General features: G+C 40.3%; 1 protein-coding gene across 1 annotated transcript; it reads right to left on the reverse strand.

Moving 5' to 3' along the window:
• Window positions 1–311: 311 nt before the first annotated feature.
• cmtm4 (CKLF-like MARVEL transmembrane domain containing 4) lies at window positions 312–20,329 on the reverse strand. Its single transcript, XM_004543301.6, has 4 exons — window positions 19,432–20,329; window positions 10,898–11,074; window positions 3,082–3,180; window positions 312–2,744 (listed from the first exon to the last, which is right to left on the reverse strand). Exons 1-4 carry the CDS (start codon window positions 19,615–19,617, stop codon window positions 2,580–2,582), a joined length of 627 nt encoding a protein of 208 aa, XP_004543358.1. The 5' UTR covers window positions 19,618–20,329; the 3' UTR covers window positions 312–2,579.
• Between the last annotated feature and the right edge of the window lie 754 nt (window positions 20,330–21,083).

The raw sequence follows: 21,083 nt of genomic DNA on the forward strand, positions 1-21,083 counted from the left end.
AAATAAAATAAGTCGTTCAGCACGACTCTTCAAGCTTAGATTGTAAGAAATAATGTGTAAAATTACAGAAATCTGTAATTTAATTACTTTGGTGTAATGTGACTGGCCATGGGTAGGAAAAACTGTAAACTGTGTTCTTCTTCACATTTTCCAAAGTCATCCAGCGGGCCTGATTGGGGTCTTTGCTGGGCAAATTCCAGCCACCAGACCTTATGTTTGACACCCTTGTCCTCAACCTTAACTTTAAACAGGCTTAAAAAGGTAACACGGGTACAGACATTGTGAAAGTGCACATTTCAAACATTCCCAAATGGTTTTAAATGATTTATTCTTTCCAAGAAGTAGGAGAACCTTCAGTTTATTTGAAACATTCGAACAACATCCCCACACAGTACCATTTTATAAACGGGTACCTTTGTAAAACCAGTGTAGATGTATGTTGCCTGCTTGTTTAGTTTTTGTTTGGTTTTGGATTTTTTTTTTTGCAAAAAAAAGTTTGAATAAAAACCTGTCTTCATTTCAATAATGTCATTATAAACCAGTGTGAAGTCTCCACACTTCTTCGTGATCGGATCATTGTTTGCCGTTTATGTCACGACCTGCAAACCAGCAGAAAGCCTTTTCTTTCTCATAAATACAAATTTCGTAACATATTGCAGCACAGTCGTACACAGAGAGAGCTGCAGCTTGATAAGCGTTTGACAAATATGGTCGGTTTATATGACCAAATAGCATAATGCAATAGCGTGATTTTGTTGCTGTACAAATTCTTAAGTGAACATGGTAATAGTATTACTCAAAAACAAATCCATCAAAGTAAGTTACACACACATAAATACGAACAAGATTGTCTTCTCATACGTCTATGTCAATCACCAAACCAAGAGAAACAGCATTAAAACATAAGTTATTTAAAATCTAAGAAATGCCTGGTTAATCAAGCATCTTCAGGGCATTTATTAGTCTTAATTTAAAAAAAAAAATCCACAGTCAAATACATTTCTGGTCCTTCACTTATAAACACACTAATGTAAAATCATCTGACTATACACCCGATCCACTGACGCAACAAAAAGATACATTTCATATAAAGACCAGAAGAGGGGGCCATAGTCAACTTGCCCGAATAAGGTTCAGGTCTTAACTGTAGTGTACATTAAAAGAAGATCAGACGCTAAATAAGTAGACAAAGGTTTAACTTCCTGTTTACTTCAGGTGCACTGACCAACTGAAAAATATTAAAGAGAAATCAGTATTGGATGGATGGGCTTTGCAGAGGCTGCTATAAGGGTAATGAAGGATAGGGATATCATAATACATGAAATGTGGGATAATATCATTGTAGATACATATACAAACATTTCAATCAACCACAGATTTGCTAAATGTACCATGTTTCCACCCCACAGACTCATCAAGTCTAATATTTAGAAAGGCATTAGGAAACACAGTGTTTAGGTCGAGGCACCCTGTGATTTTTTTTTGTAATATAGGAGGGTCAGTACCTGAGAAGCAGTGTCTAGGCTAATGACATTGGTCTCAACCACGCCATCTACTGATGTTTGCTTTAAAATTAATCTCACTGATGTACTTTTAAGATTTGTGTTACCTGAAGTGTTGGACGTGTGCAAAATTAAGATACGGATTACCTTATCATTGCTTGATATAACCTCCTCCAGGCTCACAGTGTAGACCTAACACACATCTATAAGGAAAACTTTTTAAGCTCTGCTGAAAATTATGTCCCTGTTATTGTGTCAAACCAACTGGACTGGACTGGTTATTTTTTCCCCATTTTAAGTGTTGTGGACTAATGTAGTGAATGTAATCTGCACTTACTCCATAAATGCTGACAGCAAATGCAGCATGGCAATAGTGGCTAAAAGTCATCTGTAAAAGTAAGATGTGTAAGATTAGCCAAGACAAGGACAAGGAGACTTTCATGAGCGCATGTATAATTAAAAAATTAAATGTCAGGCTTGCTCAAAGGTAGAAGGTAAAAGCTGTGAGAAAGAACAATGAAGTCATGGTTGGACTGCAGGTTAGGGTTTGTTGCTGGTCCGCTGGTTTCTTCATTTCATGATCACATTTATTACCACAGACTTCAGCGGCATGACATAAGCAGACTGTACAAAAGCTGACCTTGTTTTACTGGACTTCATTCACAGTGAAAGACAAAGCGTGCTCAAAAGTCAACACATATACTGGAGCCAGAGTAGGTGCACAGCTGGGGAGAAGTCAGGCTTTCTTTTTGTAGCCTTTCAGGGGAAGTTGTCCTTCAAAATGCTTTAGAAAAACATGTAGATGAAGGGTTTTACAAAGCACACCGTCAAATGTGACCAGGGTTTTCTACTTAAGTGTTTATGTATCAGCAGGAGCAGCCAGGACGGCTGCTGAACAAAGCCACGGAGCCTCATTCACAGCTGAAGTGTTGTGATGAGAAGTCAAAAGCGTGCGGTGAGCCGAAGGTGGCTGTCTCACTGGAGTGGAAATACTGTTCTGAAGGCAGAGCTGTTTCCATTAGAGTCAGCTGCTGGTAGCATGGCTTTCTCTTAGTCTTCCTGATTGTCTGCCAGCACTCATGCAAGCTCAGGTCGTGGCTCCACCTCGCCACGCGATGCCGTGCGTGCCCGAATGTAATCGCTGGCCTGAGTCACCCCCTGACACCCAGTGCCACGGCGCCACTTCCGCACTGCCAGGAAGGTGTTTATTCCGTACACGACAGTCACCAGGAAGCCAAAAATCTGCACACAGGTGGAAACGGGAAGCAAAACCATTTACGTGTCAACAAATGTCAAAACTACGTGATTACAGCTCAATAAGCTGATGAGGTTGTCTGATATATCAAAACTTCTACAAGTGCATAAATTAGTGTAATTAAACACATATACAGAACTGTGCAGTGGTAGGAAATTTAGCAGCCTGGTCAGTAAGAAACAAAATCTATGGACATCATCAGTCAGTGATGCTGCAGTAAAGTAAGGCACAAAAATAGCATCCATATCTACACACGTTTATGCTTCCTTTGTTATAGATCTAGGCAGGATGCCACTGGATGAAGTTCAAAGAGTCAGTACTCACCACTGCTGCTATTTCAGCTCCAGTGTTGTGATTGATGCAAGCAAGCACGAGAGATGACAAGAAGAAAAACAGGGTGCTGGCACCTGTGTTAACGAGGTCCTACAGGAAGACAAAAACAAAGATCACAGCTCTGAATTAGTGATGTTATATAAGACTGGGATCACCTGTGATTTAAATCAACAACAATGAAATGTTGAACACAGGATGTTTTCAGTACCTGGCAGTTTTGGGCAATACTAAAATAACATATGAAGTAAATGTATATTTTGATAAAGTACATTTTAACATGGTATGTTCCCCATTGTTTGAATTTATTTGAATGCATTCACATGTGGTCTACGGCTCCACAGGTCCTCTTTGGTTTTCTCTGTTACGAACTTTGAATTCTTGTTGTTTTTTAGCGTTCTGTTGGTTCTCAGGTTTTCATTGCTGTTTATTTTTGAGTACTAGTTCCTTGTTTCAGTTTATAAGTATTTTCATGAGTATTCTGCATTACTCTAAGGAGCTTGGAAAGAAAAGCGTCGGGACTTCTTTAAGTTTCCTTGAAGACGTTTCACCTCTTATCCGAGAAGCTTCTTCAGTTCTAAGAGCAACTGGTGGAGAGTCCCAGATTTTAAGTCCCCAAGAGGGACAACGGACCCCTTGATGATCCTCTACCTAATCACATGAGCCAAGGTGTGAAAACGGGTGTAGTGCACAATCAGCCAGGGTTTCGGGTGAACCCATTGTGAAGCCTAGCTCCACCCTATCATGTGATTTCCTGAGGTCAGATGGCCCAGGATGTGAGTGGGCGTTAAGGCATCTGGGAAGGGATCTCAAAACTGGATTATAGATGACAGACAGTTGGTGTCATAAACCCCCGCCTCTGTTCAAAGATGGTCGCTCACAGTGGACATAAATGGCTTCTTTCACTCCTCTTTCAAACCATCTGTCTTCTCTGTCCAAAATGTGAACATTAGCATCCTCAAAAGAGTGACCTTTGTCCTTAAGATGCAGATGGACCGCCGAGTCTTGTCCCTTCAAGGTGGCTCTTCTATGTTGTGCCATATGTTTATGAAGTGGCTGTTTGGTCTCTCCACTCTTCACTGAATTTCCCGGAGGAACCCACCCGAGGGATTAATAAAGTTTCATCTAATCTATCTAATCTAATTTAAGTCTGAGCATTTCCCGCTACACTGTACATCATACACTAAGTTGTTAAGTTTGTGTTTAGGAGTTTTATCTTTGAGATGAACCAGGTTTTGTCTGAGTGTGTGGCTGGGCCTAAAGTACACTGGGATGTCATGCTTGGAGAACTCGCCCGAGTTTCAAGCTCCTTAGACTACGATGACCTGGATGACTGAGAACCTTCACAGACATATTTTGCATTAGTTTTTTGTTCTGTTAATCCTTCCCTTGTGGCCCTTTATGTCAAGTCGGTCATCTCTGTGTAGTTACTTCCCGGTTTTTTTTGGTAGTCTTTTGTAACCTGTGCTTTTACATTGAGTTCTACTTCCCTTGTCTCATCATCCTGATTTGTTCCTCCTGTGTTTCCCATCTATTTTCCCCTCACTGACAGATGACAGGCTCAGTTCTACAAATTTGACACAGAGAGGCACAAGGGCAAGACTAATAAAAGAATAGACTATACAAAATAAACCTGAAACAGAATAATCATGAAAATAACCAGAAACTAAAAGAAAAGAATTAGGACTCAAGATATTTAGAAACATGGAAAACAAGAATAAACAACAATGAACAACCTGCGAACCAACAGAACGTTAAATAATAACAAGAATTCAAAGTTCGTGACAGAAAACCATTGATCCAAAACTCCCTTGTTTTTCCAAGAGTAGTTGATGATTCATTTGGAGTTATTCTTTGGTGCTCCTTGTCTTCTTGTTTGTTTTTTAACCTCCTGTTGGGAAGAATTGTACGGTCGTGGTAAAAAGAAAGTACACCCCCTATCAGTTCTAAGGTTTTACATATCAGGACATATTTCTTTCTTTCCATGTCTTGAATACAACCTGAGCTGAATGACAGCACATGACACACTACATCATCATGTCATTACTTATTTAGCAGAAACCAAGCCATGATTCAGTAGCTTGTAGAAGCAGTTTTAGCAGCAATAACTTGAAGTAATCATTTTCTGCATGACTTCATCAGTCTCTCACATCGTTGTGGAAGAATTCTGGCCTGCTCTCCTTTGCTTCATTTCATTGAGGTTTGTGGGCATTTGTTTATGCGACGGCTCTCTTATGGTCCAGCCACAGCATTTGAGTCTTGACTTTTTTTTTGCAATTTCTCTGAGAATGGCACAGTCTGACTTTGGGATGAATTTGCCTGGATGTCCACTTCTGGGAAGACCATCGGCTGTCTTACCTGTTACCACTTGTGAATAATCTTTGTCATTGTGAATGATGGACTTTAAATTTGTTGGATTATTTGGCCTTTCCAGATTGCTGGGCAGCTTCTCTGAGATCATTGCTGATCTCTTTCCCCCTGAACGCTCCAGGCCAGCAAACTGCCAAAACCACTGCTTTTATAGACCCTCTTAATCCCCATGGAAAGGGTGTGCCTAGTTTTGTTTAGTTTTGTTTTAGTTTGTTTACATGCTGCTTCTGCATTTGGCTCAGTTTTTTTGTTTAATAAATAATGACTCAGTGTAATCTTGATAGATAAAACCTTAGAATTAAAATCTAAGGTGTTCTGTCTTTCACCATAATTGTACCTGCTATTTATTTCTACACAACATCATTAGGATACTTGTTATTTTGGCTATTTCTAGACTTGGTAATAAGAAGGCAGAATTCCTGAACTTCCCTCTTGACATCCTTCCTCTTAGACCAACCTTGGGTTATAATAACAAATAAAAAATATCCACTCCTGGTGTTTTAACATAAAACTTCAATTTAATCTACTTAAAGCACTCACGGCAACAAATATCCTACAGCTGCCTCTTGCTTTTACATTTAAATAACTTTTAAAACAACAAAAATACATTTTAAATCACAGCACAACATGTTTGTTACCCCAAAGCACACCGCTGAAATAACAAACTAATGTAATGTGAGCTCAAGATAAAACTGAGCTGTCTGAAAGCTGCTGCCAGTGATGTGCATTAGTTAAACCCCACAAGACTAATTAAAAAAAAACTGGCACAATGTAGCCTCCTATTAGTCTAAGGACTGAGCACATTGTGGCTGATGTTGTATACTGAACAAACAGAGCTTGTTTGCACTCTTCTAACCAGCCAGACTGCATCCTGGTGCTCCATATCCAAAAACCACAGGAGAGCAAAGAAGCCAACAGCACATATTTTTTTAAAAGCCACCTAGCACCTCATTCATTCAATTCAAACAAACACTCAGTCCACACATGTAACTAACTCCATCCCCCACGTTTTTACACATAGGAAGTAATGTGAAAGAGACAGTTGCTTTTCAAGTACCGCTCTCCTGTTCTTGGCACGCCAAACTGTGGGGAGGGGGTTAATATTGAAGGGCTCAGCGTGGCTGGGGCACGGCCCTCGTGATCAGAGGCGTGATTATAATCATTGCAGACATGGTCTCTCATATGACACGCATGGACCATACAATAGCAAAGTCAAAAAGGCTAGCTGGTCGCAGACTTACACATATGTGCATGCACATACCTCAGCAGGGCATAAAAAGTGAGATAATGTGCCACTGATCTCGTGGTTTAATCAGTAACATAAATACAGAACCATATCTCTACATGTTAACTGGGAAAGTCAATGAACACCACAGTTATGATCTTAACCTTCGACCGTAATCTTAAACCCACTTCAAAGGTGCACACTCAGCGTACTGCAAACACTGCTCGCATTACTCATGCACTCCCATCCAGCTTGTCAAACTGGTTAAACGAGACACAGCCAACCAGATATTCCTGTTCCATTGTGCTCTTTCATGTGCACAAACGATTTTGCGCGTTTTCATGATGCCACTTCAATCCCACAGTCAGTTCAGTTGTTTCTCAACCTCTCTGCTTTACCTTCGCCCAAAAGTCACAAATCACACATGTGATTATATTCTTTCCTGAATTTTCCCATATAGGTCCAATAGAAAAATGTGCATGTAAACAACTAGCATGGAATTTCACAGCCTATGAAAAATTTAAAGTCTCCATCTCGAAAGTTGCGCTCTATCTGACCAGCAATAATGGTAATTGCCTGAATGCAAACATTTTACCAGGAAAGGAAAAGAATAAAGTGGGATTCTAAGTGACTGTTGTCTCTACAGTGCTGTTTGGAAATGCTGTTTAACAGCTTACTGTAGTGGAACAACTCAGCATCCAGTTGTGGGCTTCCACCCTGAACTACTTACTTCATTCATGTATTAACTGTGATGAGATACTCTCTGTTCTCAGAACAAAACAACCAGAAAATACTGGCAGGGCAATCGAACGGCCGCTCTCCCTCCAACGAGAGAATAACAACACTATTATCTGTCTCTCCCTTTGTGTCTTTAGTTTTGCCTCATTTCTGTCCCAGAATCCCCCTAGCATGACCCACAGCTATTTGGCTGTGAATGAGGAAAACAATGGACCGAATTATCTGCCTTCAAAAACTAAATCCTCGAGTTTAATTTAATCACCTAAAGTTACAGAGTAGCTTTACAAAAGAGTCCTAGGACTGCATTCATTTCCATTTGGAAGAAGGGGAATAGGGTCAAGGCCTGTGTTTCCCCCTCTGTGCTGCCAAAGTCATCACAGAGGGGGAAGTGGAGGAGATGGGATCGTATAGCACGTAATTGTTAGATTAAGAACCCTTCTACTGAGAGTTTGTAGTTGGGAAACAGAAAAGTCAGCAGAAGGTTTAACAGTTGGTTAATACTGTGAAATGCTCACTCGTGGTAAAATTCCCAGGGGACCAATGTGACCGGAGCAGCTTTGACTACGATAGACATAAACAGCGTGTGGCTGAGCCCACACCGTGGAGAGCAAACACTGTTAAATCTGCAAAGTAACACGTTCGGTAAACCTTTGTTTGCAACATTTTGCTAACCAAAAAAGTCCTTCATATTTGACAAATTCACCTTTATTCTTTTGCATAACAGCATAAAGTCCAGCAACACCAGTGTGCCAAACCACAGGCCATCAAACTCCAACCTCTTTGTGTGAACCCAATGCCAACTCCTGAGCTCAGGCTTAAGCACACAAACACACAGTGTACATGCTAATTAAACATTTCATTATTTAACCATTAATCTCCTAAATGGAAAAATAATAACCAGGCAGAAGTGACAGGAGAAACGCCAGCGGGCTTAAGACGAAAAAGAACAGGCAGTCTTGAAAAGAGCAAACAGAAGGATTTTGGATTATATGGACAGTAATGGTTACAGGTATCTGGTAAAAGTTCCTAAATCAGCACTCTTAAATTAGCCCTGGCCTCTATGGGACTGTAAAACGCTTTCGTTCGGTGTTACTCTGCCAAAAGCAGACGCCAAAGGCACACCCTCTCTTCATGTTTGAGGTGGAATACTGTACTAAGGATACCGTAGAGCAATCTGATAGCTGTGGTTAGATCTGAACATCTGGCTTAGCATCCACATCTTTACTACAGTATGTACTGTAAGCTGGAAGTATGGTCAAAGAAATTTCTTCTACACGTGTCTGTAAAAGACACTTGGCTGCAGATCAGAACTCACCACCAACTGCTTGTCAGGCAAACAGTGAGAGGCAGCCAGTATCTCCTGGAGAATACCCACCAGCTCATTTTCTTACAGCTGACAGTGCACATCCTGGTAGCAACATGGAAACTGTAATGACTTTGTGCTAGATTTTATTCTAGTGCTAAATACAGAACAATATTCAACAAACAGAAGTTCAAGTAAAGCTTGTTTCAATTTCTTACTTTAGAAAGAAACTAAGTTTAAATGCTTTGTTTAAATAATAAGCTTAAATCTCCTTGCATAAATGCTAAAACAGAACAATCATCAAGAAGATAAAAAAAAAAGTAAATCCGTTGGGCATCTTTCTTTGGCTTTAGACAACAATTCTGATGGCAAAAGAACTAAACGGGACAGGCAAAAAAAAAGAAGAAGATAAAAAAAAGGCAAAAAAGGAAAATCACTGCCTGGCTAATATTAGCTAACCTGGCCAATATTAGCTAACCTGGCCAATATTAGCTAACCTGGCTAATATTAGCTAACCTGGCTGATATTAGCTAACCTTCCTGATATCAGCTATTGGTAGAGCCTGACTGATGTAAGGTTTTTTAAACTGATATTGATGGCAGACAGCCACCATGCGTTTGTGTATTTTTATTATTATGCATGTTTATTTTCAGTCAAGCAAAAAAATGTGATTTATCAGCTGATATTTTTTTCTCTTAGGAAACAAAACAGAAACAGATTTCACTAATATTTGCTATGTGTATCTATTTGTGAGTCCTTACTAAGATTACACAAGAATCCTGTTTAAAAACGAATCTTGTTTTAATAGTATGATTTGCTCTGTATAGTTTTTATTATCATTTATTGGTTGAGCAGGCTGAGTAAATCAGCTGATACCCACTATTTACCAATATACTGGAATGTGCATTTCTAAATAACATTTCTAATTAAAAAAGTAGAGATGGGAGAAACACCCTCCAACAATGGTGTGAGTGTTACTGTTGTTGTAGTTTGTCCACCAGAGGGAACTCAGCAAGTCATGTTTGGATTACCAGAAGCACAACAACCGTCTGATCCTAGCATCTAAACCAGTAATCCACGACTTGTCGTTATAATAAAACAGGATCATTTTTAACCCACACTGCCATATCATTGTAGTAAAGACTGCACTTAACAACTTTTAAGAAATGTTTGTGTTCTGTGTCTGAAAGAAAGAAATATCAGCTGCTATATCAGACTTTTAAAAACAAATATCAGTATCGGTGAATCATATATCTGTCAGGTTCTAGTGAAAGTAAACATAATAACAAGAGACACATCAAGCCATGCCAGCCTCGCTGTATTTTACTGCTGCTTAACAGCTAAACTGAGTTAAATGCTAACAAGCCTCTTAAAATGATAACAGCTCCTTAAATAGAGCTAAAAAAAAAAAAAAACGTACAGGGAGTCTTTACTGCTGCTAATGTAGATAAAATTAATAACTGTACTGGTCACTGGTCTCAAGAAGAGTAAAAACCCAAAGCTTATAAATTTAATGCCATGTAAACCTTTACCTGGACCACTGCATTATTATCATAAGGTGAGCATATCGATAGATTTACACATGCAGCCAAGCATTAAATTATAAGCCAGACTGTCGCTAAATATGACGAGAATAATGCAAAATTACTGCTGTGTAAACCAGTAAGGTTTCAGAGGGCAAATTTAAACCCTACTCTTCTAAAATGTCATGTTGCCTGATTTTAAATTGATTTTTTTCAGGATTAACTTCTATATTTGGGAAGGCCTGAAAATGCACAAGCCTCAGGGGAGTCTTCAGGAGTACGATGACCTCTGATGCTGAGGAGTGTTTTGACTCTGCTATCAGCCACAAGGACATGACAACCGATTGTAGATAGTGAACAGACATAACATCTTTCCATATCTGGAGAGTAAGGGGGTTCATGTGTGAGATTAGAACTTTAAAACCGGATGCCGATGCCGGCTGTAATGCGTGCATGAAGATGAAATTTCATAGTGAATTTATCTAAATGCTGTACTATTCATCTGTATCTCCTGAGGAATTATCTCTCCTCAACGGCAATCCAAGTATCATCATAAACTGCATTAACATTAGTCATCCTGTTCTTTATTTAGAGGTTCAGCAGTACATTAGTGTACATGAGCTATGTTAACACTCTGTAGTGTGGACGTACCGTGAGGCTCCAGTTTACGTGGGGCACCTTGGTGTGGATGTTGAGGCAGAAGATCAGGAGGAGGACTCCTGTCACCACAAGAGCACTGCAGCTGACAAACTCAAAGAAGTAGACCCCTCCACAGGGGGAACACATCATGATAGTTTCTATGCAGATGAAGCCGATGAGTGAAAGGACCTGAAGTGAGAGGGAAGACGACAGGAGAGACAAGAGTTAAAATAAGATACAAATAAGATACACTTTGTTTATTCCACAGGTTGGGAACAGCTTATCTCAATAAAATAAATACAATATCACAAAATCAAATAGCCTGGAAAGATAACGAATGGAAAAACTTAACAGAAAACTGAAAAAGTGCAGTGTTCAAATGAGCTTAATAAGAGACATCTAACAGAGAAATGCAGGTATCGTGGTGTGAGATGGTAAAGATTTTCTGTATATGTCCTTGTGGCAGCAAAGCTGAACCAGATGTTAGAGGAGGTCTTTAGCTGGTGCAGAGGGTGGTCAGGGTCTATCAACATCCGTTCACCACAGCCACAGTCATGCTGATGACCTCTGCATTGTTAACTGGGGAATCCAAATACTGTATTGATTCAAACTGGATCCAAACAAGAACTGTAACGATGGGAGAAAATTCCCCCGACAAGCGATATGGACACAATCCCAAAGCTAGAAGTTCAGTATTCAGGCCATAGACAAACTCCTTTACAGTACTGCACAGGACTACGCCGTCTTTACTTATAACTGGTACACTGATTGCACATTTTATCTTATTATGTGCAGCAAGGAGGTGCTTTGGTTAGCATTGTCACCTTATTGCAAGAAAGCTTCTAATTCAAAGCACAGCTGGGGTTTATGTGTAATTTGCAAGTTCTTTACCAAAATACCAGCATTTATATGTTAAGACTTCACTTTATAATCCATCGTTTCTGCACGCCAAAGACAACTGCTGGTTCTAAATTTGGCTATGGATGACAGGTAGATAAAGTGCTCATATATGATAAAGCACTGCACAAATTTATGTTTAAATGTAGTCTCAAGCACTTTGAGTGCTACTATATCACATTTACCACTCTGAAAAAAATCCTGCAGCCAGGTACAGTCACACTGTCCAGGAAGCATGAGTGTGGTGCTAATAGTGCAGGGATATATTGAGTATATTATGCCAACAACAGGTTAGATAATTCACTGGCTGATTAGTGAATCATCTCTAAAAACTAAAAACTAGGTCAGCATGAGCAGTCTGCATTCATTATCCTAGAATGGAGTTCATTATTCAGTCTCTTTTCTGAATAACTGTGTCAGACCTTTGACAAAATATGTCTGACCTTCATTTCTGAAGCTTGGACAAATCTGACAGTGAGTCTTACCAGCGACGCCAGTTAACAAATGATACGCCAGCACATTAAATACAAAGTATATAAAAACTTAAAATATATACATGCCTAGTCAGTATATTGAATATAAGCATAAAGAATACTGTAAGTTATTTCTGTAAGATTATGGGATTGAAATGTCAAACTTTCCAGTTCATAAAGCGATTGTCCTATGAATAGACCAGAGTCTGTGATCCCATGAGTTCTGCTCCTGGCAGTTTGTGAAGATGCCCGCTTCCAGCCAACAGCCATCAACAAACCACAGTATGGGAAGAATTCTGCTACTTAGGTGTTCTTCTGCCATCTAGACCCCGACAAAACCACACACAGATTGCCAACTGCCTAGGAGCAGTCCAAAACCAAGAGGCATAGCAAAACCATGAAAATGCAACATAATACCGACCTGAAGTAGCTAAGAATCAGTTCTCTAATTTTATGCAAACTGCAAAGGCCAGTTTTGCATGAGCAGACGTGAAGGATGTGATAAGAGACTCCAGTTTTCCTTTCTCTTTCATTTACAAATGTTACCCCTGAAAGTCTACGCAATGTTAGTGAAACTTCACTCAAGGTCATTTAATGCAAAACAACAGCAATCACATATCAGACATATGCAATTTACAGATCGAACACAATCTGTTTGACTAATAATTCACACACAGTCATCTCATCCACGCTCAACAAAATGCACTCAAAAAAAAACAAAACTTTGCCAAGGAACAGCTTCCCACTCCTCAGTGTTACTTGGAAGATATCCTTTGAGCTGATAAAACATCAGCTTGCAAGCATCAACCCAGCAGCAAAGCGCAGCGGCATAGCTGAGTATCGTTAGTTGGTGCTGCTTTACTGCCTCTTGGCCTGGACGGTTTTCCATCATTGAAGCAAAAATGAATTTTGATGTATTGAGATATAATAAGAGCCATCGCCTACTGTTTGCATCTGTGTTTTAGCAAACAAGACCTATTCATAAAAGATCTAAGAAGCACAATGGCTTGCAGGATCTGTGCTTCATTTACTGTATGCGGGTTGGTTGTGAATCACAAAGCCCATATTTGAACATGGAAAAATAAATACTAACTTTCGTGCTAAACAGTTTCTGTTAAGATGATTTCGGATTATTGTAATATTCCATGCAGGAATGGCTTTTTGTCCAAGTTGTTAAAACATTAAACAAGGAGCTGCGCTCAAGTAGCAAAGCTTGAAAGGTAAGATCATTTTTTGCTTTTCAAAGAAAGTTACTGAAGAAACTGGGTCAAGTTTGAGGCAGGTATTTTTTTTATTTCACTACTTGTCATTACTAACAAATCTATGCAGTTTAAGCGCAAACAGCATCCCCTTTTCTTTGGCTCTGGCTTATTTTAGCTACTCAACTGTCTCTGTGTCTTCTGTTGCAAAAGAAAAATGATCACTTTAACAGCAGATATTTGTCCTTTAACTACATTTTACATTAAAACAAAACATTTATCAAAATAACATCATGTACAGTAGTTTATACGAGTATTGAGCTAACTCGTATTTATTTTTCTTCCAAGGAGCCAGGCACTTGGGATTTCCATTTTTGGAGGAATTTTGTTGTTGTTGTTTGTTTGTTTACCTACTCCAGCTGATGAACCAGTGCTGTGTCTGCACATAACAGACCACTTAGCAAAGAACCTATTTTAAATTGTATTTTTAGCCACTTTTGTGATAGCCTGTCAATTTGGTATCTCTCAGCATCTCAGTATGATGTGGAGTGTATCAGTATCCGTATTAGTATCTGAACGTTACATCCTTAGGAAACACACAACAGAAAAAATCCAACAGAGACCTGACACGCGACCTGAGAGACGCCCCTGTCCCGGTCTGGGAAAGGATGAGTGTCAAAAAGCCATTCTTAAAGAAGGGACGCAGGTAGGAAAGGCTGAGGAAAGCCAAATCAAACAGGATCTGACCTGAACATCCGGTCTTATAAAGTGACGAGTGCGAGTGCACGGGTCAGAAAAGGGGTACAACAGTGAGTGTCTACAGCCATCTGTAAGACACGGTGGAGGCTCTATCGTGGTTTGGGGTTGGATTTTAGATCTTTAAAAAGATCTAAAAGATGTTTAAAAACTTTTAAAAGATCTTTAAAAACTGATGGACGAATGAACGCAGAAAAGCACCATCAGATTTTCATTCACCATGCAATATCATCTTGAAAATGTCTAATTGGGAATGGCCTAATTTTCCAGCTTGACAGTGAGCAAACACACTCATCTAATGCAGTAAAAATATATCAGGATACAATAAAGGTGGTCATACCAAATATTGACTTTCAAGCTCATTAGAATTGCACCAACTCTTTTTCTCCTTATATACCTGTACTTCCACGTATGTTTTCACGTGCTTCTAGAAATCACTGCATCTATTTCCCATTTTGCTGGCAAAATATAAAAGAAGGAGGGATTGCTCAAGACTTTTGCAAAGTACTGTAATCTCTGAGTCACAATTGCAGCTTCACAGTGTTGTGCGGGTCACATGAATAGCTTATTAAATCCCACAACATTTAATAAATTTACCCACATTGTGCTTGTGCTGGCACACCCAGTCAGTTCAGGCACATTAATTTAAACAGCCATCCATTTTATTTTAACTGCTTATCCATTGCAGGGTCACAGGGAGTCTACTCCAGTATCCTGCTAATGCAAAGACCATTTAAACTTTAGAACCGTCATCTAACCTGACATGCACGGCGCTTGTAGCACAAAGCTAGAGCTTAGCTAACTTGTGGGACTAATTAAGTAAGGTCCATGGTAAATATGTGCATGTAGGATACTGAGCATTCAAAGAACTTCATTCATTTAGACAGCATTTTATTCTCGACTATCCCACACCAAGTGCAATATGGGGTCAATTCGGATTCAGTATCTTCCCCCATGTGGGCTGGAGGAGCAGAGGGTCAAACTACCGAACACGCGATTAGCGGACAATCTACCCTCCCTTCTGACACAGCCAGTTTCTTGGACTCTCGATTGTAGATAAGTGTTGGTTAATCAGTGAGATGAAGCTGAAATAAAAGAACTATCTCTACCACTACACTCCTACACCTTGTTGGCCACCCATCCCTCCATCCATCCATCCATCCATCCTCTTAACTGCTTATCTAATTCAGTGTCACGGGCCGGCCTGGTGGGTGGGTGTTATGTTACAAAGAAGCAAAGAATAAACTTCTAAATGCTCAAACATGTATGTTTCTACACTAGCATAACTAACAAAGAGCAAGTCTAGCAGATTTTATCTCAGAAAACGATCATTTATTCAACCCTGTTTATCCTGTTCAGTGAGCAGAGCTGTTGGATGACTGGCACTGGTAAAGCATAAGGGGAAAACCCTCCACAGTTTGTCAAACTCCAGTCTGATCATTTAAATCTCTGTCTGTGACATTACCTCACAGGAAACCGAAAGGAAGAGAAAATAAGTCGACTGGGCAGACTATCGTTAGGACAACAGTTGAATTGTGTGCAGTTGCCGAAGCCTCATTAGAGTGTGTAGCTGGATAGCAGCCTGTCTTTGACTGAAATACAACTGAAAGGGTCACACCCAAACAGGAATGAAGTGCACTGCACTGGGAGATGATGTAATGTCTCTCAAAGAAAGCATATTACTTCCTCCATGCCCCTGTGTAGCAGGTGTCAGGCAGTCACAGGGGAGGAGGCGGAGAATTGCAAGCACCACACTGGATAATTTTGTAAGTATTGATTATACGTCAACCTTCTCTCTTGTTCAGTCTATTCATCACGCATCGTATGTGCAGGAACAAATGTGTCAGCTTTCTTTCCCTTCTTTCTCCTACATGCAAACAAGTCCTTATCTCAGGGATTTAGCACATTATTAGTTGCCTTAAGGACATCTTGGATGCCGATCCCCTTCTTATACGCCATCTGTTGTGAACAGATAATTAAAGGAGGAGAATGGGAGGCTTTATTGTTGAAACTTTGCAACACTATGTGCAGGACTTCCACACTGTACTACTTCATGCAAAAAAAAACACCTTAAAAACGACCCAAAAGATTGAATGTGCTTTAGCAGGAGCTCACAGTCGGGTATGAGATGGAAAATTTACCCTGAATGCTGGTTAAATTTCACCCCAGAGGAAAAGTGTGTTGCTGCACATATGCAACAGCATACATGTCTCCCCTCGTGCCTGCACAACATTCCTGTTGTCTTTATGCCATCCTGCAAGATCCAAATAAGTCGTGTTTCAACCACACGAGAGTAAAGCACATGGCGTCTCTCTCGGTTAAGCGTGTGCTGACATTTGGGAGCATATGGTAACTTCATTACACAAGATTTGGAGAAAGAACACCTCTCCTTAATATTTAACCTCCACTTGTTAGAATATTACTTTAAAAAAAGTGCAGGATACACACCATAACAGAAAAGCTGTTATTTATCATGATGGCATGCGCCTTGCTGGGAAACAGTGTGATTGATAGGTGTACTATAAGGCCCAACAAGGTATCAAATTCCTGTCACTATGTCGACGTGCATGATGTGAATATCAGCTGGACTTTGTTGACCCGGTCACAAAGAGACAAAGACAAACCTGCTGTCAGGATGGGCGCACCTCGATCAGGTTACCTGCCACTGAGAGTTTGTACTGCTCAGTGCAGGGCCAACAGCAGCAGCATCACATGTATCAATTCACCCAAGATATGACAGGTGACTGGCCCCCTTAAAGATTTTGTAAATGCATATTTGTGAAAAAAAGGACGTATGAAAAAAGGAAGGTTTGAGGGGATTAAACCCAACTACTTTAGTGTCTTTCAGCCATTTATTCAACTGTTTAACACAGAATTCAGTCAAACAAATTTATAAAACAGGATTCCACTTATAAAGCCCTTTAGGTTGATTGGACATAACAGATAAAGGCTGCCGTCAGCAAATCTATTCTTACTTGCCAATAAACAGATGGCAGATAACGAATAAATACCTAGTCGATACAGACGTCCCAACCATAAACTGGAGCATCGAGTGTACTGCTGACAGTAGACTGCTGCCATTTGCTACATGATGCCCTTTTGCAGTGCATCTCCTCCACATTGTTTTGCTTGTTTTTCCAGCTCTGAAAGATCATCACTGCTCCTTGGCTGGCACAGAGTGAAACAATTAGAGGAGAGAGCAGTAAAAATGAAAGCCGATGAAGCCATTAATGCTTGGCAGGATGCCTTTAAAGGCCTCTTCTCTCAAGGCCTCCTCTAAGGCACTGAATATAAACTTGGATGACTTTGACTGGTCCTCTCCTTGTTCACAGAGGAGAAACGTGGCTATCTGAAACTGCAAAAGTACTCCCACGCTTCTGAAGTCTAAAGTACAAACTGAAGATTATTAATAGATATGAGATGACGCTTGTTCTCTTGTACCCACAATGCCTGTAATACAGATTCTACTTCAAATACCTCAACTGATTTTTTTAATGAGTTATTTATGCGCTATTCATGACTTGGCCTATTTTGGGGTATCACAACTAAGTACTTTTTCTGGAATAGAGCAAAATGAGACTTTGAAGTATCACAGATATTTTTGTAAACAAATCTAGAATTATTTTTAGGGCAAAGTCTTTGCACAGATGCTTGTGTTTAGACAAAACTTAAGACATAAGGAGTTTGGCTTAAATTGTTAAATGAGAAAGAAACTGCTATTCAGGTAATCTACAGGCACACCTCCCAAAAAACATACATAGCATTTTTCACTTTGCAGGAGCAGAATCATATATATATATATATATATATATATATATATATATATATATATATATATATATATATATATATATATATATATATATATATATATATATATATACATATATGCAATTACATTAAAACCACAAAACCAAGCACCTGGATGTTTGCACAGGTGGAGAATGTAATTTTATGGTGTCTTATGTCTGGGCAGAGGATGTGGCTCTGTGGCTAAAAGTAAAAAAACCAAAAGAAATTAATTAACCAGCAAAGTCTAAGGCAATACTCAAACATTTCCGGTTTGCTATGAAATGCGTGAAGATTATAAATCTAATACTTTTAAGTTACCGCCTGCTCCAAACTTCTCCCACGCTGATGACAGAAGGATTCCTAGCCTTCCTTCCCACATACAGGTAAACATCACAGGTGTGCAACAGACTGTGAGCTTCTCTCAGACCACTGGGACACTCAGCCACCCACAGGCTAAAAAAAAAAACAACCTTAAAACTTTTTCTGCATAAGTTTTTAAAGTATTGCAGAGAAACTGCCTCCCACATACATTGTTCTCCTCCGTGTTGTTGGGGATACACTCCAACATGTGTATGAGTGTAGCCCCGTAGTGAATTTTTCTTGGCAGAGGAAGAAGAGAAATGGTCCCAGTTTGATAGATGTTTCCTCCTCTGGTGAGTTATCAGATCTTTGGGACCCTTTCATTGTGCTTTGTTGTTGCCTCTTATCCCAGTTCAGACATCTGGTTTGGGTGAACTGATTCAAAAATTCCATCAGAAATGTGTTTTCCACTGACTACAGCGTGAAAAGAAATGGTGATAACACTTTTTATCCTCAACAGCAACTGAATGGGTAACACATACAGGTTTTCCCAGGTGCCTCACCGAGTACAGCCGTATTTGCACACGTGTTTAAGTGGTCTGGAGCAGCAAACAGCCACACAGTGAAAAAATGGAACTACTTGCAAATATGCAAGTGGTAACTAAAAGTTATCAAGACGTTCAAGGAGTGCAAGTGGCAAATGGCAGACATTATTAAACACTATAAATCCCTCTGGAATAGTACCCTATTATGTAGGAGCCATTATCCATTCAAAAACAAGCTCGCCTCTATACATTCACTAGTCATGGGGTGGGCATACTGTTGAAGTGACCTCTAGTAGGGATGCAGTGAAGGTTAAGCCAGGACCGGTGTGGCTAACTTTAGAATGAAACCTCGGGGTTATTATTGCACATAAATAATAAGTAAGGTATTAATGCTTAGCATACAGCGAGTTTAACTATAGCTGCACTTTATCGTGTTTTGCCCCCTGGAAGTTGAGTTTTCCTCCACATGTTAGTTGCTGATCAGTAGAAGTTATGCACCAACGGTGCGTCACAGCTTGGCCACTTACAGGAAGGCTGGACATCTCTGAGTATTACTGCAACGATGTCGCCATGCTTTGACTTACCACTTCAACCACCTTTAAAATCCCCAAGTATGATTTGAGGTACTCCATGTCGCACACTATCCCCCCAAAAACGTTCCGCGAATGGACGGGCTCGGTGGTGGGCTGGTAGGGACTGCTGGCCCCGGAGATCATGGAAGTGTTGGAGGCCTCGCCGTCAAAGCCCTCCGTCTCCTCGGTGGTCCTCATGATTTCTGGAGAAGCTGAACTCTTTTTTTTTTTAAGAGAGAGAGAGACAAATGGAAACCGACGCTGCCAGTCCTCCTGGATCTACCTCACTGCGCGGCTTATGTGACAGAGAGCACACTTTGTTCCACGCAAGCTGGGAGCAGATGGGGAAAACAAACCGGACAGTCCACTTCTCGTAGCCACCCCGAGGTGAAACCGCAACGGTAGTTGCTCTTTAACATCGCGTGCAGGACTGGTATAGGATCAGTGCAGCCACCCCCTCCACCTCCAGGCGGTTCCTCCCGGTTCCAGTGTTGCGCCTCTCTAAAACAGCCGCACTTAGAACTATGTTAGGTGGGTCACTTGTTCGAGTCCTTGTGCCACTCACTTTACCACGGACGACTCCGGTTAGTTCGGCAGATCGGGGGGAAATGCCTGCCGTGCTGTGAGACCGAAAAACATTCACCCATTGTGGCCCAGAAGAAGCGAGAGAGATCCGCGCTGTCTCCTGTTGTAAACTTAATTATGCAGCCTCCACAGCAGCAGCAGCAGCAGCGCGCAGTACGGCTGCGTACGGACGCCGCTGTCCCTCGCTGTGGATGGAAAGCAGGCTTGTCTCCGCCCTCCTGAAAACTGCACATTCTTCAGAGTAGGCTCTGCGCCCGGTTTAAGTGCTCCCAAACAGCCTGCAAAACGAATCCAGTCGGAACCACGCCGACAGTACCGAGCCCTTCTCACACACTCACATTCGTCGGTGTGACCGTGCAGCATTTGAACACCAGCCAGGCCTGGTGACACGATTTCTATTTTCCCAAGGGGATTACAGTGTATGGCTGCTTGTCTTTATATGGAGTTTAAAACCCACTGAATATCACCATCATGATCCACATAGCTTTTTTTTCCTCTTACGTTTTATATGTGAACATGTCTAATACAAAATACAGACATATTTCAAATTACATGTTGCCAATTCTCTGCGTATAAAGCAGGTTGGTTTCACCGAGTTATTAAAGAAGTCAATGCAGGTTAGAAATCGTACCATATATGTAAAGTTAGTCTAACTTCAACAAATGAAAGGATAGGCCTAATTTTTTTTCAGGGGCATAAGCTGTGCTGTAGAGCCCCCCCCCCCCACTTTACTGCTCTCTCGTGGCGCTAAGCAGCATTAAAGGTTGCCTAGGTAATTGCAGAAGTCCAAAGATGCTGGAAATAACATTTGGAATAAAACATAAAAAACCCCGACACTATGCATGTGACTGGTGTAATACATTGAATTACAACTACAGTATAAATGTGTTGTAACCCTGAACATGGTGAGAAGTTATCACAATGTTTTAGAGATAAATGAAGCACTTCAAAAAAAAAAAAAAAAGAGCGAAATAAAATCTGAAATATTGATTTATTTTTGTCCCCTTATTGTCGAGGATCAAGAAAGAAAAATTTCCAATGCCAAAAAAATAAATAAATAAAAAAAACACATTCTTATA

This window comes from Maylandia zebra, linkage group LG1 (genome assembly GCF_041146795.1).
Source record: "Maylandia zebra isolate NMK-2024a linkage group LG1, Mzebra_GT3a, whole genome shotgun sequence".
NCBI classification, from domain to species: domain Eukaryota; kingdom Metazoa; phylum Chordata; class Actinopteri; order Cichliformes; family Cichlidae; genus Maylandia; species Maylandia zebra.

Excerpts from the sequence above, each read along its gene's own strand:
- cmtm4 (XM_004543301.6), bottom strand. The coding sequence starts at position 19,617 with ATGAGGACCACCGAGGAGACGGAGGGCTTTGACGGCGAGGCCTCCAAC. Across the intron at positions 3,181-10,897 it reads ACGTAAACTGGAGCCTCACG|GACCTCGTTAACACAGGTGC; the intron begins GTACGTCCACAC and ends GTCTTCCTGTAG. Across the intron at positions 2,745-3,081 it reads GAGCTGAAATAGCAGCAGTG|ATTTTTGGCTTCCTGGTGAC; the intron begins GTGAGTACTGAC and ends ACCTGTGTGCAG.